The 14354-nt window shown below is 49.9% G+C and overlaps 1 protein-coding gene across 8 annotated transcripts in view; it reads left to right on the top strand.

Annotated features, from left to right (window-relative positions):
• The window catches only part of LOC130543284 (uncharacterized), a 111552-nt gene that overhangs the window by 15212 nt on the left and 81986 nt on the right, over positions 1-14354 (top strand). For all 8 annotated transcript variants that reach the window (XM_057309937.1, XM_057309934.1, XM_057309932.1 and 5 more), the window contains 11 exons: positions 905-987; positions 2573-2726; positions 3317-3399; positions 5006-5159; positions 5750-5832; positions 7445-7598; positions 8189-8271; positions 9884-10037; positions 10628-10710; positions 12320-12473; positions 13064-13146. In XM_057309937.1, coding sequence (XP_057165920.1) covers positions 905-987; positions 2573-2726; positions 3317-3399; positions 5006-5159; positions 5750-5832; positions 7445-7598; positions 8189-8271; positions 9884-10037; positions 10628-10710; positions 12320-12473; positions 13064-13146 — 1268 coding nt within the window. The remainder of the gene's footprint in view (positions 1-904; positions 988-2572; positions 2727-3316; positions 3400-5005; positions 5160-5749; positions 5833-7444; positions 7599-8188; positions 8272-9883; positions 10038-10627; positions 10711-12319; positions 12474-13063; positions 13147-14354) is intronic.

Here is a 14354-nt window from a genome sequence, read left to right as displayed (position 1 = left end):
TTCTGCTGGGAAAGCACACGGTGTCCTTCCCATTCCTGTGGGTGGTTATTGTGTGTCCTGGAGAGAATCACAAGCAGTACCTACGGACAGCAGGTTGTCTGAAGGGGTGACAGGTGGGTGTTTTCCTCAGATTCCCCCAGGCAGCAGGGCACCTGTCCCTGTGACAGGCGGAGCTCACGCCCGTCCCATCACTGCAGAACCTCCCCCGCCCCCCACCACCGCCCAACTGAAGAGATGGGCCTGGAGGAGTCATGAGCCCCAGCTTCCTTCCCACCTTGACTCAGTGGTAAAGAGTTTTTGAGAAAAGAAAAAGACTATTTGAAAAAAAGTCATTTATTTACTCTTTATGGAGGTTCCTTTATTTTGGTTTTCTTTGCAATCTGCTGTACTGCATTTATCAGTGAGATGTGTGCATTTTACTCCTGTAATGTTATCAGTATGATGTCACAGCTTTACTTCTCAATCTCCTATTGTTTCTTTGCTCCCGACTATACGATCAGTCTACTCCATTTCTTCTGTTAAATATTTCCATAATAGTCAGTCACACATGCTAGGCCTCATCTGTAGACTGAAAGATTGAACCATGAGCCTCTGGCTTGAGGAAGAATGCATGCTGTTCATTTTGAGGGTTTATTCATTCGTAGTTGGTTTCCCCGGAGCAGTCTACTGCTGTTTCTTTAGCTATGAAAGCACCTGAAGCAGATGGAGGACGGTGGTCCCTTCCTCGAGGGGGAGGGGCAGGTGTCCCCCTTGTCATCAGGGGTCAGCAGAGACATGAGGGAAATGCTCTGTGTCTAGGAAGGGACCCGAAAGTGGGAGAGGGTGGGACGTGGTGGGGGAGGGTTTGGAGGGTTGGGTTGAATTCTGCACAATTACAGTCTGAATAAACTTCCATGCATTCTAGGGCATTGGTCTGATGCTGAAGCTGATGGGGCACCCATGAGGAACAACGGCACTGAGCCTAATAGACACCCTGGGATGTACAAGGTAACTACCGTGGCCTTTTCCACTTTTTCCAGAAACTTCCGATTTTGAGCAACACCGTGTCCTGGCCTTGTGTCTGTTGGGTGGGTCGTCCAGTTTGTCTGTGGCGTCGTTCACCTCTCAAAACACAATAAGCTCACCCAGGGGCTGACAGGCTTCTCCGTTACAAATCATCATCTTTGGGGGCCTCTCCCAAAGCCACAGGTGGTTACAGGTGAAGGATGGCAGAACACTCACTGTGTGTGTGTGTGTGTGTGTGTGTGTGTGTGTGTGTGTGTGTACCCCTGCTCACCCATAGTGCACAACGGGGAAATAACTCAAGGAACATGACAGCTCACTGCACATTGAAGTCTCTGGGCTGCCTGACTCCCATCGGGGTAGGTTTAGGTGCGATAGGTATTGTGTTCCTATTGGAGTTAGATAATTAACCTGTGACAAGGTCTGTGGTCATCCTCACGACTGGAAACCAGGGGAAGCTCTCCGTCGACTTTTTATTATCTGCTATGCGGTTTGGAATGTGCTTAGATAGGCCATGTTTCGTAAGTCATCCCTGTTTTACTTCTGCTGGTAAACGTGCTATACAGAATCCCTCTCCTTGTACCCTTTCCACAACTATTTTGCCTGATCAAAGCTGTTAGTGTCGTGTCGCAAAACACACTGTGACACACACTTTCTGAAGGGGGGATGTTAGCGATTATCTGCATGACCGGTGCCCCACAAGCCCTTCGGTTGGGCTTCTAGGAGCAGGTCGTTTGGTCCTAAGTCACAGTGAGAGCAGGTTTCTTCTCTCATCACACGTTCTCGAGTTTTCCACCGGAAAGCATATACAGTTTTGTGGATTCTCTAACTTATGCTTCCCATCTTAATTTCCTATTGGACTAAATTACTCTGGAACTCAGTGTGCTGAAATGTCCGAGTGACTGTGTTTTAAGATAAGCACAGCTGCTGAGTTATAGAAGGGTTATTGGTATCACGTTCCTTTTGGAAAACACTTTTCCAATTCCCCTGTCAGATCACAGGCCCCTAATTCCTCAAGTGTGTTTGTGGCCATGGCCAGAAACTGCAGAGAGCAGAAGACCCTTGTGTCAGGAAGTGAGGCAGCGTGGGGACAGTCAGGGGCTTGCAGGCAAAGGATTCACCTCGAGTGGCTCGGATTCCTGAGAAGAAAGGGCAGTTTCATCACATTCTCTCTCTTGTTAACAAACCAAAATATTCTGTGTGGTTGAGGAGGAAAGATGAAGTGTTGTCCAGGATCCCGATGCCTCCGTGTCTGGAGTGTCCTGCCTTCACTAGTTTGCCATGCTCCTTTTTCATCTTTGAAGATGCTACTTCTTGCTAGTGACCATTGGCAGACATGGTTAGTGATGTTTGGTGACAGTAGGTTATTCCTGTAATATCCATTCCCCTCTCCCCCCTTGTTATAGTTGGCAGCAGTGGGGAGGGGTCAAGTTCTCTAGCACGGATGCGGCTCTGCTGGAACGTGGTATTGGAGAAGGAGGCAGATGCTGAGAGCTCTTTCTTTGGGTTTCATCTCTTGGTGTTACAACTTCTGTCTGTCTCACCAAACTATTTTCCTGTCTGTCTGCAGGTGGGTCCAGATGTGAGAGGGTTTCCTCGGCCCACCTGCATGCCCTGCCCTATGGACCAAACTTTACCAGGCTTCATTGGCTGTGGGCCACCTCAGCCTCCTCCACCTTGGTCGACATGCGGGCCTCCCCTGCCCCTCGTTCCGCCACCATGTGGTAAGATGATCTGGATTGCATGATGTGAGTTGTAGCGCGTATTCATCGTGTGACTACATGTGTCGGTGGAGAAGATGTAGAGGAGGTACCACGAGGCTTTGCAATGCAAGGATCAACCTGAGTGAGGACACAGGAACATTCCTCAACTTTCTGTGGACATCCATTTCGTGGACTGTCTCGTTTCACCATACAGAACTGGGCAGCAGGGGTCTGCCATTGAGAAGAAGTGTGACATTGTGCAATAGACAGACATAAAAGCATTGCCCAGGTGCCCTGCACACACATGATGTTTTGGGCTCTGGGCTTAATGGAGCACAGTCTTTACATCACTTGCATGTGTGGAGGCCCCAGTTGTCCAGCGTTATTGATTAGTTCTGAAATCATCTCTACTGTGCGGAGTGGTCATCTCCCCAAGGGTGAGGGACTGGTCTCTCCTTTGTCCACAGAGGTCAGCGGAGACCTGTGAGAAACGCTCTGCATCTGGAAGGGACCTGAGAGTGGGAGAGTAGAACAGGCTGGGGCAGGTGTAGAGCTTTGGCTTGAATCTTGCGTGGCCAACACCCGTCTGAATCCACCTCTGTCTCTTCTAGGGCCTCGGTCCAATTCAGAAACCTGTGGCGCTCAAGGGGACAAAGGTGGCACCGTGCCCAAGAAGGACCCAGAGAAGGACAAGGTAAATACGGTGGCTGTTTCCAGTTGTAACCATTTCTGGAATCCTGTTCCTGTCTGGGCAGCACCGTGTCCTGGCCTTGTGTCTGTTGGGTGGGTCATCCAGTTTGTCTGTGGCGTCGTTCACCTCTCAAATACAAGCAGTTCACGCAGGGGCTGACAGGCTTCTCCGTCACAAATCATCATCTTTGGGGGCCTCTCCCAAAGCCACAGGTGGTTAGCGGTGAAGGATGGCAGAACACTCACTGTGTGTGTGTCTTGTGTGTGTTTGTGTGTGTGTGTGTGTGTGTGTGTGTGTGTGTACCCCTGCTCACCCATAGCGCACGTGGGGGAAATAACTCAAGGAAGCTGACAGCTCACTGCACACTGAAGTCTCTGGGCTGCCTGATTGCCACTGGGGTATGTACAGGTGCGATACGTATTGTGTTCGTATTGCGGTTAGATGATTAACCTGTGACAAGGTCTGTGGTCATCCTCACGACTGGAAACTAGGGGAAGCTCTCCGTGCATTTTTTATTATCTGCTTTGCGGTTTGGAATGTGCTTAGATAGGCCATGTTTCGTAAGTCATCCCTGTTTTACTTCTGCTGGTAAACGTGCTATACAGAATCCCTCTCCTTGTACCCTTTCCACAACTATTTTGCCTGATCAAAGCTGTTAGTGTCGTGTCGCAAAACACACTGTGACACACACTTTCTGAAGGGGGGATGTTAGCGATTATCTGCATGACCGGTGCCCCACAAGCCCTTCGGTTGGGCTTCTAGGAGCAGGTCGTTTGGTCCTAAGTCACAGTGAGAGCAGGTTTCTTCTCTCATCACACGTTCTCGAGTTTTCCATCGGAAAGCATATACAGTTTTGTGGATTCTCTAACTTATGCTTCCCATCTTAATTTCCTATTGGACAAAATTACTCTGGAACTCAGTGTGCTGAAGTGTCCGAGTGACTGTGTTTTAAGATAAGCACAGCTGCTGAGTTATAGAAGGGTTATTGGTATCACGTTCCTTTTGGAAAACACTTTTCCAATTCCCCTGTCAGATCACAGGCCCCTAATTCCTCAAGTGTGTTTGTGGCCATGGCCAGAAACTGCAGAGAGCAGAAGACCCTTGTGTCAGGAAGTGAGGCAGCGTGGGGACAGTCAGGGGCTTGCAGGCAAAGGATTCACCTCGAGTGGCTCGGATTCCTGAGAAGAAAGGGCAGTTTCATCACATTCTCTCTCTTGTTAACAAACCAAAATATTCTGTGTGGTTGAGGAGGAAAGATGAAGTGTTGTCCAGGATCCCGATGCCTCCGTGTCTGGAGTGTCCTGCCTTCACTAGTTTGCCATGCTCCTTTTTCATCTTTGAAGATGCTACTTCTTGCTAGTGACCATTGGCAGACATGGGTAGTGATGTTTGGTGACAGTAGGTTATTCCTGTAATATCCATTCCCCTCTCCCCCCTTGTTATAGTTGGCAGCAGTGGGGAGGGGTCAAGTTCTCTAGCACGGATGCGGCTCTGCTGGAACGTGGTATTGGAGAAGGAGGCAGATGCTGAGAGCTCTTTCTTTGGGTTTCATCTCTTGGTGTTACAACTTCTGTCTGTCTCACCAAACTATTTTCCTGTCTGTCTGCAGGTGGGTCCAGATGTGAGAGGGTTTCCTCGGCCCACCTGCATGCCCTGCCCTATGGACCAAACTTTACCAGGCTTCATTGGCTGTGGGCCACCTCAGCCTCCTCCACCTTGGTCGACATGCGGGCCTCCCCTGCCCCTCGTTCCGCCACCATGTGGTAAGATGATCTGGATTGCATGATGTGAGTTGTAGCGCGTATTCATCGTGTGACTACATGTGTCGGTGGAGAAGATGTAGAGGAGGTACCACGAGGCTTTGCAATGCAAGGATCAACCTGAGTGAGGACACAGGAACATTCCTCAACTTTCTGTGGACATCCATTTCGTGGACTGTCTCGTTTCACCATACAGAACTGGGCAGCAGGGGTCTGCCATTGAGAAGAAGTGTGACATTGTGCAATAGACAGACATAAAAGCATTGCCCAGGTGCCCTGCACACACATGATGTTTTGGGCTCTGGGCTTAATGGAGCACAGTCTTTACATCACTTGCATGTGTGGAGGCCCCAGTTGTCCAGCGTTATTGATTAGTTCTGAAATCATCTCTACTGTGCGGAGTGGTCATCTCCCCAAGGGTGAGGGACTGGTCTCTCCTTTGTCCACAGAGGTCAGCGGAGACCTGTGAGAAACGCTCTGCATCTGGAAGGGACCTGAGAGTGGGAGAGTAGAACAGGCTGGGGCAGGTGTAGAGCTTTGGCTTGAATCTTGCGTGGCCAACACCCGTCTGAATCCACCTCTGTCTCTTCTAGGGCCTCGGTCCAATTCAGAAACCTGTGGCGCTCAAGGGGACAAAGGTGGCACCGTGCCCAAGAAGGACCCAGAGAAGGACAAGGTAAATACGGTGGCTGTTTCCAGTTGTAACCATTTCTGGAATCCTGTTCCTGTCTGGGCAGCACCGTGTCCTGGCCTTGTGTCTGTTGGGTGGGTCATCCAGTTTGTCTGTGGCGTCGTTCACCTCTCAAATACAAGCAGTTCACGCAGGGGCTGACAGGCTTCTCCGTTACAAATCATCATCTTTGGGGGCCTCTCCCAAAGCCACAGGTGGTTAGCGGTGAAGGATGGCAGAACACTCACTGTGTGTGTGTCTTGTGTGTGTTTGTGTGTGTGTGTGTGTGTGTGTGTGTGTGTGTGTGTGTACCCCTGCTCACCCATAGCGCACGTGGGGGAAATAACTCAAGGAAGCTGACAGCTCACTGCACACTGAAGTCTCTGGGCTGCCTGATTGCCACTGGGGTATGTACAGGTGCGATACGTATTGTGTTCGTATTGCGGTTAGATGATTAACCTGTGACAAGGTCTGTGGTCATCCTCACGACTGGAAACTAGGGGAAGCTCTCCGTGCATTTTTTATTATCTGCTTTGCGGTTTGGAATGTGCTTAGATAGGCCATGTTTCGTAAGTCATCCCTGTTTTACTTCTGCTGGTAAACGTGCTATACAGAATCCCTCTCCTTGTACCCTTTCCACAACTATTTTGCCTGATCAAAGCTGTTAGTGTCGTGTCGCAAAACACACTGTGACACACACTTTCTGAAGGGGGGCTGTTAGCGATTATCTGCATGACCGGTGCCCCACAAGCCCTTCGGTTGGGCTTCTAGGAGCAGGTCATTTGGTCCTAAGTCACAGTGAGAGCAGGTTTCTTCTCTCATCACACGTTCTCGAGTTTTCCACCGCAAAGCATATACAGTTTTGTGGATTCTCTAACTTATGCTTCCCATCTTAATTTCCTATTGGACAAAATTACTCTGGAACTCAGTGTGCTGAAATGTCCGAGTGACTGTGTTTTAAGATAAGCACAGCTGCTGAGTTATAGAAGGGTTATTGGTATCACGTTCCTTTTGGAAAACACTTTTCCAATTCCCCTGTCAGATCACAGGCCCCTAATTCCTCAAGTGTGTTTGTGGCCATGGCCAGAAACTGCAGAGAGCAGAAGACCCTTGTGTCAGGAAGTGAGGCAGCGTGGGGACAGTCAGGGGCTTGCAGGCAAAGGATTCACCTCGAGTGGCTCGGATTCCTGAGAAGAAAGGGCAGTTTCATCACATTCTCTCTCTTGTTAACAAACCAAAATATTCTGTGTGGTTGAGGAGGAAAGATGAAGTGTTGTCCAGGATCCCGATGCCTCCGTGTCTGGAGTGTCCTGCCTTCACTAGTTTGCCATGCTCCTTTTTCATCTTTGAAGATGCTACTTCTTGCTAGTGACCATTGGCAGACATGGGTAGTGATGTTTGGTGACAGTAGGTTATTCCTGTAATATCCATTCCCCTCTCCCCCCTTGTTATAGTTGGCAGCAGTGGGGAGGGGTCAAGTTCTCTAGCACGGATGCGGCTCTGCTGGAACGTGGTATTGGAGAAGGAGGCAGATGCTGAGAGCTCTTTCTTTGGGTTTCATCTCTTGGTGTTACAACTTCTGTCTGTCTCACCAAACTATTTTCCTGTCTGTCTGCAGGTGGGTCCAGATGTGAGAGGGTTTCCTCGGCCCACCTGCATGCCCTGCCCTATGGACCAAACTTTACCAGGCTTCATTGGCTGTGGGCCACCTCAGCCTCCTCCACCTTGGTCGACATGCGGGCCTCCCCTGCCCCTCGTTCCGCCACCATGTGGTAAGATGATCTGGATTGCATGATGTGAGTTGTAGCGCGTATTCATCGTGTGACTACATGTGTCGGTGGAGAAGATGTAGAGGAGGTACCACGAGGCTTTGCAATGCAAGGATCAACCTGAGTGAGGACACAGGAACATTCCTCAACTTTCTGTGGACATCCATTTCGTGGACTGTCTCGTTTCACCATACAGAACTGGGCAGCAGGGGTCTGCCATTGAGAAGAAGTGTGACATTGTGCAATAGACAGACATAAAAGCATTGCCCAGGTGCCCTGCACAGACATGATGTTTTGGGCTCTGGGCTTAATGGAGCACAGTCTTTACATCACTTGCATGTGTGGAGGCCCCAGTTGTCCAGCGTTATTGATTAGTTCTGAAATCATCTCTACTGTGCGGAGTGGTCATCTCCCCAAGGGTGAGGGACTGGTCTCTCCTTTGTCCACAGAGGTCAGCGGAGACCTGTGAGAAACGCTCTGCATCTGGAAGGGACCTGAGAGTGGGAGAGTAGAACAGGCTGGGGCAGGTGTAGAGCTTTGGCTTGAATCTTGCGTGGCCAACACCCGTCTGAATCCACCTCTGTCTCTTCTAGGGCCTCGGTCCAATTCAGAAACCTGTGGCGCTCAAGGGGACAAAGGTGGCACCGTGCCCAAGAAGGACCCAGAGAAGGACAAGGTAAATACGGTGGCTGTTTCCAGTTGTAACCATTTCTGGAATCCTGTTCCTGTCTGGGCAGCACCGTGTCCTGGCCTTGTGTCTGTTGGGTGGGTCATCCAGTTTGTCTGTGGCGTCGTTCACCTCTCAAATACAAGCAGTTCACGCAGGGGCTGACAGGCTTCTCCGTTACAAATCATCATCTTTGGGGGCCTCTCCCAAAGCCACAGGTGGTTAGCGGTGAAGGATGGCAGAACACTCACTGTGTGTGTGTCTTGTGTGTGTTTGTGTGTGTGTGTGTGTGTGTGTGTGTGTGTGTGTGTGTACCCCTGCTCACCCATAGCGCACGTGGGGGAAATAACTCAAGGAAGCTGACAGCTCACTGCACACTGAAGTCTCTGGGCTGCCTGATTGCCACTGGGGTATGTACAGGTGCGATACGTATTGTGTTCGTATTGCGGTTAGATGATTAACCTGTGACAAGGTCTGTGGTCATCCTCACGACTGGAAACTAGGGGAAGCTCTCCGTGCATTTTTTATTATCTGCTTTGCGGTTTGGAATGTGCTTAGATAGGCCATGTTTCGTAAGTCATCCCTGTTTTACTTCTGCTGGTAAACGTGCTATACAGAATCCCTCTCCTTGTACCCTTTCCACAACTATTTTGCCTGATCAAAGCTGTTAGTGTCGTGTCGCAAAACACACTGTGACACACACTTTCTGAAGGGGGGCTGTTAGCGATTATCTGCATGACCGGTGCCCCACAAGCCCTTCGGTTGGGCTTCTAGGAGCAGGTCATTTGGTCCTAAGTCACAGTGAGAGCAGGTTTCTTCTCTCATCACACGTTCTCGAGTTTTCCACCGCAAAGCATATACAGTTTTGTGGATTCTCTAACTTATGCTTCCCATCTTAATTTCCTATTGGACAAAATTACTCTGGAACTCAGTGTGCTGAAATGTCCGAGTGACTGTGTTTTAAGATAAGCACAGCTGCTGAGTTATAGAAGGGTTATTGGTATCACGTTCCTTTTGGAAAACACTTTTCCAATTCCCCTGTCAGATCACAGGCCCCTAATTCCTCAAGTGTGTTTGTGGCCATGGCCAGAAACTGCAGAGAGCAGAAGACCCTTGTGTCAGGAAGTGAGGCAGCGTGGGGACAGTCAGGGGCTTGCAGGCAAAGGATTCACCTCGAGTGGCTCGGATTCCTGAGAAGAAAGGGCAGTTTCATCACATTCTCTCTCTTGTTAACAAACCAAAATATTCTGTGTGGTTGAGGAGGAAAGATGAAGTGTTGTCCAGGATCCCGATGCCTCCGTGTCTGGAGTGTCCTGCCTTCACTAGTTTGCCATGCTCCTTTTTCATCTTTGAAGATGCTACTTCTTGCTAGTGACCATTGGCAGACATGGGTAGTGATGTTTGGTGACAGTAGGTTATTCCTGTAATATCCATTCCCCTCTCCCCCCTTGTTATAGTTGGCAGCAGTGGGGAGGGGTCAAGTTCTCTAGCACGGATGCGGCTCTGCTGGAACGTGGTATTGGAGAAGGAGGCAGATGCTGAGAGCTCTTTCTTTGGGTTTCATCTCTTGGTGTTACAACTTCTGTCTGTCTCACCAAACTATTTTCCTGTCTGTCTGCAGGTGGGTCCAGATGTGAGAGGGTTTCCTCGGCCCACCTGCATGCCCTGCCCTATGGACCAAACTTTACCAGGCTTCATTGGCTGTGGGCCACCTCAGCCTCCTCCACCTTGGTCGACATGCGGGCCTCCCCTGCCCCTCGTTCCGCCACCATGTGGTAAGATGATCTGGATTGCATGATGTGAGTTGTAGCGCGTATTCATCGTGTGACTACATGTGTCGGTGGAGAAGATGTAGAGGAGGTACCACGAGGCTTTGCAATGCAAGGATCAACCTGAGTGAGGACACAGGAACATTCCTCAACTTTCTGTGGACATCCATTTCGTGGACTGTCTCGTTTCACCATACAGAACTGGGCAGCAGGGGTCTGCCATTGAGAAGAAGTGTGACATTGTGCAATAGACAGACATAAAAGCATTGCCCAGGTGCCCTGCACACACATGATGTTTTGGGCTCTGGGCTTAATGGAGCACAGTCTTTACATCACTTGCATGTGTGGAGGCCCCAGTTGTCCAGCGTTATTGATTAGTTCTGAAATCATCTCTACTGTGCGGAGTGGTCATCTCCCCAAGGGTGAGGGACTGGTCTCTCCTTTGTCCACAGAGGTCAGCGGAGACCTGTGAGAAACGCTCTGCATCTGGAAGGGACCTGAGAGTGGGAGAGTAGAACAGGCTGGGGCAGGTGTAGAGCTTTGGCTTGAATCTTGCGTGGCCAACACCCGTCTGAATCCACCTCTGTCTCTTCTAGGGCCTCGGTCCAATTCAGAAACCTGTGGCGCTCAAGGGGACAAAGGTGGCACCGTGCCCAAGAAGGACCCAGAGAAGGACAAGGTAAATACGGTGGCTGTTTCCAGTTGTAACCATTTCTGGAATCCTGTTCCTGTCTGGGCAGCACCGTGTCCTGGCCTTGTGTCTGTTGGGTGGGTCATCCAGTTTGTCTGTGGCGTCGTTCACCTCTCAAATACAAGCAGTTCACGTAGGGGCTGACAGGCTTCTCCGTTACAAATCATCATCTTTGGGGGCCTCTCCCAAAGCCACAGGTGGTTAGCGGTGAAGGATGGCAGAACACTCACTGTGTGTGTGTCTTGTGTGTGTTTGTGTGTGTGTGTGTGTGTGTGTGTGTGTTTGTGTACCCCTGCTCACCCATAGCGCACGTGGGGGAAATAACTCAAGGAAGCTGACAGCTCACTGCACACTGAAGTCTCTGGGCTGCCTGATTCCCACTGGGGTATGTACAGGTCCGATACGTATTGTGTTCGTTATTGCGGTTAGATGATTAACCTGTGACAAGGTCTGTGGTCATCCTCACGACTGGAAACTAGGGGAAGCTCTCTGTGCATTTTTTATTATCTGCTTTGCGGTTTGGAATGTGCTTAGATAGGCCATGTTTCGTAAGTCATCCCTGTTTTACTTCTGCTGGTAAACGTGCTATACAGAATCCCTCTCCTTGTACCCTTTCCACAACTATTTTGCCTGATCAAAGCTGTTAGTGTCGTGTCGCAAAACACACTGTGACACACACTTTCTGAAGGGGGGATGTTAGCGATTATCTGCATGACCGGTGCCCCACAAGCCCTTCGGTTGGGCTTCTAGGAGCAGGTCGTTTGGTCCTAAGTCACAGTGAGAGCAGGTTTCTTCTCTCATCACACGTTCTCGAGTTTTCCACCGGAAAGCATATACAGTTTTGTGGATTCCCTAACTTATGCTTCCCATCTTAATTTCCTATTGGACAAAATTACTCTGGAACTCAGTGTGCTGAAATGTCCGAGTGACTGTGTTTTAAGATAAGCACAGCTGCTGAGTTATAGAAGGGTTATTGGTATCACGTTCCTTTTGGAAAACACTTTTCCAATTCCCCTGTCAGATCACAGGCCCCTAATTCCTCAAGTGTGTTTGTGGCCATGGCCAGAAACTGCAGAGAGCAGAAGACCCTTGTGTCAGGAAGTGAGGCAGCGTGGGGACAGTCAGGGGCTTGCAGGCAAAGGATTCACCTCGAGTGGCTCGGATTCCTGAGAAGAAAGGGCAGTTTCATCACATTCTCTCTCTTGTTAACAAACCAAAATATTCTGTGTGGTTGAGGAGGAAAGATGAAGTGTTGTCCAGGATCCCGATGCCTCCGTGTCTGGAGTGTCCTGCCTTCACTAGTTTGCCATGCTCCTTTTTCATCTTTGAAGATGCTACTTCTTGCTAGTGACCATTGGCAGACATGGTTAGTGATGTTTGGTGACAGTAGGTTATTCCTGTAATATCCATTCCCCTCTCCCCCCTTGTTATAGTTGGCAGCAGTGGGGAGGGGTCAAGTTCTCTAGCACGGATGCGGCTCTGCTGGAACGTGGTATTGGAGAAGGAGGCAGATGCTGAGAGCTCTTTCTTTGGGTTTCATCTCTTGGTGTTACAACTTCTGTCTGTCTCACCAAACTATTTTCCTGTCTGTCTGCAGGTGGGTCCAGATGTGAGAGGGTTTCCTCGGCCCACCTGCATGCCCTGCCCTATGGACCAAACTTTACCAGGCTTCATTGGCTGTGGGCCACCTCAGCCTCCTCCACCTTGGTCGACATGCGGGCCTCCCCTGCCCCTCGTTCCGCCACCATGTGGTAAGATGATCTGGATTGCATGATGTGAGTTGTAGCGCGTATTCATCGTGTGACTACATGTGTCGGTGGAGAAGATGTAGAGGAGGTACCACGAGGCTTTGCAATGCAAGGATCAACCTGAGTGAGGACACAGGAACATTCCTCAACTTTCTGTGGACATCCATTTCGTGGACTGTCTCGTTTCACCATACAGAACTGGGCAGCAGGGGTCTGCCATTGAGAAGAAGTGTGACATTGTGCAATAGACAGACATAAAAGCATTGCCCAGGTGCCCTGCACACACATGATGTTTTGGGCTCTGGGCTTAATGGAGCACAGTCTTTACATCACTTGCATGTGTGGAGGCCCCAGTTGTCCAGCGTTATTGATTAGTTCTGAAATCATCTCTACTGTGCGGAGTGGTCATCTCCCCAAGGGTGAGGGACTGGTCTCTCCTTTGTCCACAGAGGTCAGCGGAGACCTGTGAGAAACGCTCTGCATCTGGAAGGGACCTGAGAGTGGGAGAGTAGAACAGGCTGGGGCAGGTGTAGAGCTTTGGCTTGAATCTTGCGTGGCCAACACCCGTCTGAATCCACCTCTGTCTCTTCTAGGGCCTCGGTCCAATTCAGAAACCTGTGGCGCTCAAGGGGACAAAGGTGGCACCGTGCCCAAGAAGGACCCAGAGAAGGACAAGGTAAATACGGTGGCTGTTTCCAGTTGTAACCATTTCTGGAATCCTGTTCCTGTCTGGGCAGCACCGTGTCCTGGCCTTGTGTCTGTTGGGTGGGTCATCCAGTTTGTCTGTGGCGTCGTTCACCTCTCAAATACAAGCAGTTCACGCAGGGGCTGACAGGCTTCTCCGTTACAAATCATCATCTTTGGGGGCCTCTCCCAAAGCCACAGGTGGTTAGAGGTGAAGGATGGCAGAACACTCACTGTGTGTGTGTCTTGTGTGTGTTTGTGTGTGTGTGTGTGTGTGTGTGTGTGTGTGTGTGTGTGTTTGTGTACCCCTGCTCACCCATAGCGCACGTGGGGGAAATAACTCAAGGAAGCTGACAGCTCACTGCACACTGAAGTCTCTGGGCTGCCTGATTCCCACTGGGGTATGTAGAGGTCCGATACGTATTGTGTTCATATTGCGGTTAGATGATTAACCTGTGACAAGGTCTGTGGTCATCCTCACGACTGGAAACTAGGGGAAGCTCTCCGTGCATTTTTTATTATCTGCTTTGCGGTTTGGAATGTGCTTAGATAGGCCATGTTTCGTAAGTCATCCCTGTTTTACTTCTGCTGGTAAACGTGCTATACAGAATCCCTCTCCTTGTACCCTTTCCACAACTATTTTGCCTGATCAAAGCTGTTAGTGTCGTGTCGCAAAACACACTGTGACACACACTTTCTGAAGGGGGGATGTTAGCGATTATCTGCATGACCGGTGCCCCACAAGCCCTTCGGTTGGGCTTCTAGGAGCAGGTCGTTTGGTCCTAAGTCACAGTGAGAGCAGGTTTCTTCTCTCATCACACGTTCTCGAGTTTTCCACCGGAAAGCATATACAGTTTTGTGGATTCCCTAACTTATGCTTCCCATCTTAATTTCCTATTGGACAAAATTACTCTGGAACTCAGTGTGCTGAAATGTCCGAGTGACTGTGTTTTAAGATAAGCACAGCTGCTGAGTTATAGAAGGGTTATTGGTATCACGTTCCTTTTGGAAAACACTTTTCCAATTCCCCTGTCAGATCACAGGCCCCTAATTCCTCAAGTGTGTTTGTGGCCATGGCCAGAAACTGCAGAGAGCAGAAGACCCTTGTGTCAGGAAGTGAGGCAGCGTGGGGACAGTCAGGGGCTTGCAGGCAAAGGATTCACCTCGAGTGGCTCGGATTCCTGAGAAGAAAGGGCAGTT

The sequence above is a fragment of the Ursus arctos genome, unplaced genomic scaffold (assembly GCF_023065955.2).
Source record: "Ursus arctos isolate Adak ecotype North America unplaced genomic scaffold, UrsArc2.0 scaffold_98, whole genome shotgun sequence".
Classification (NCBI taxonomy): Eukaryota; Metazoa; Chordata; class Mammalia; order Carnivora; family Ursidae; genus Ursus; species Ursus arctos.
Note: the sequence above shows the minus strand (reverse complement) of the source record. Positions and strands in the feature narration are given on the sequence as shown.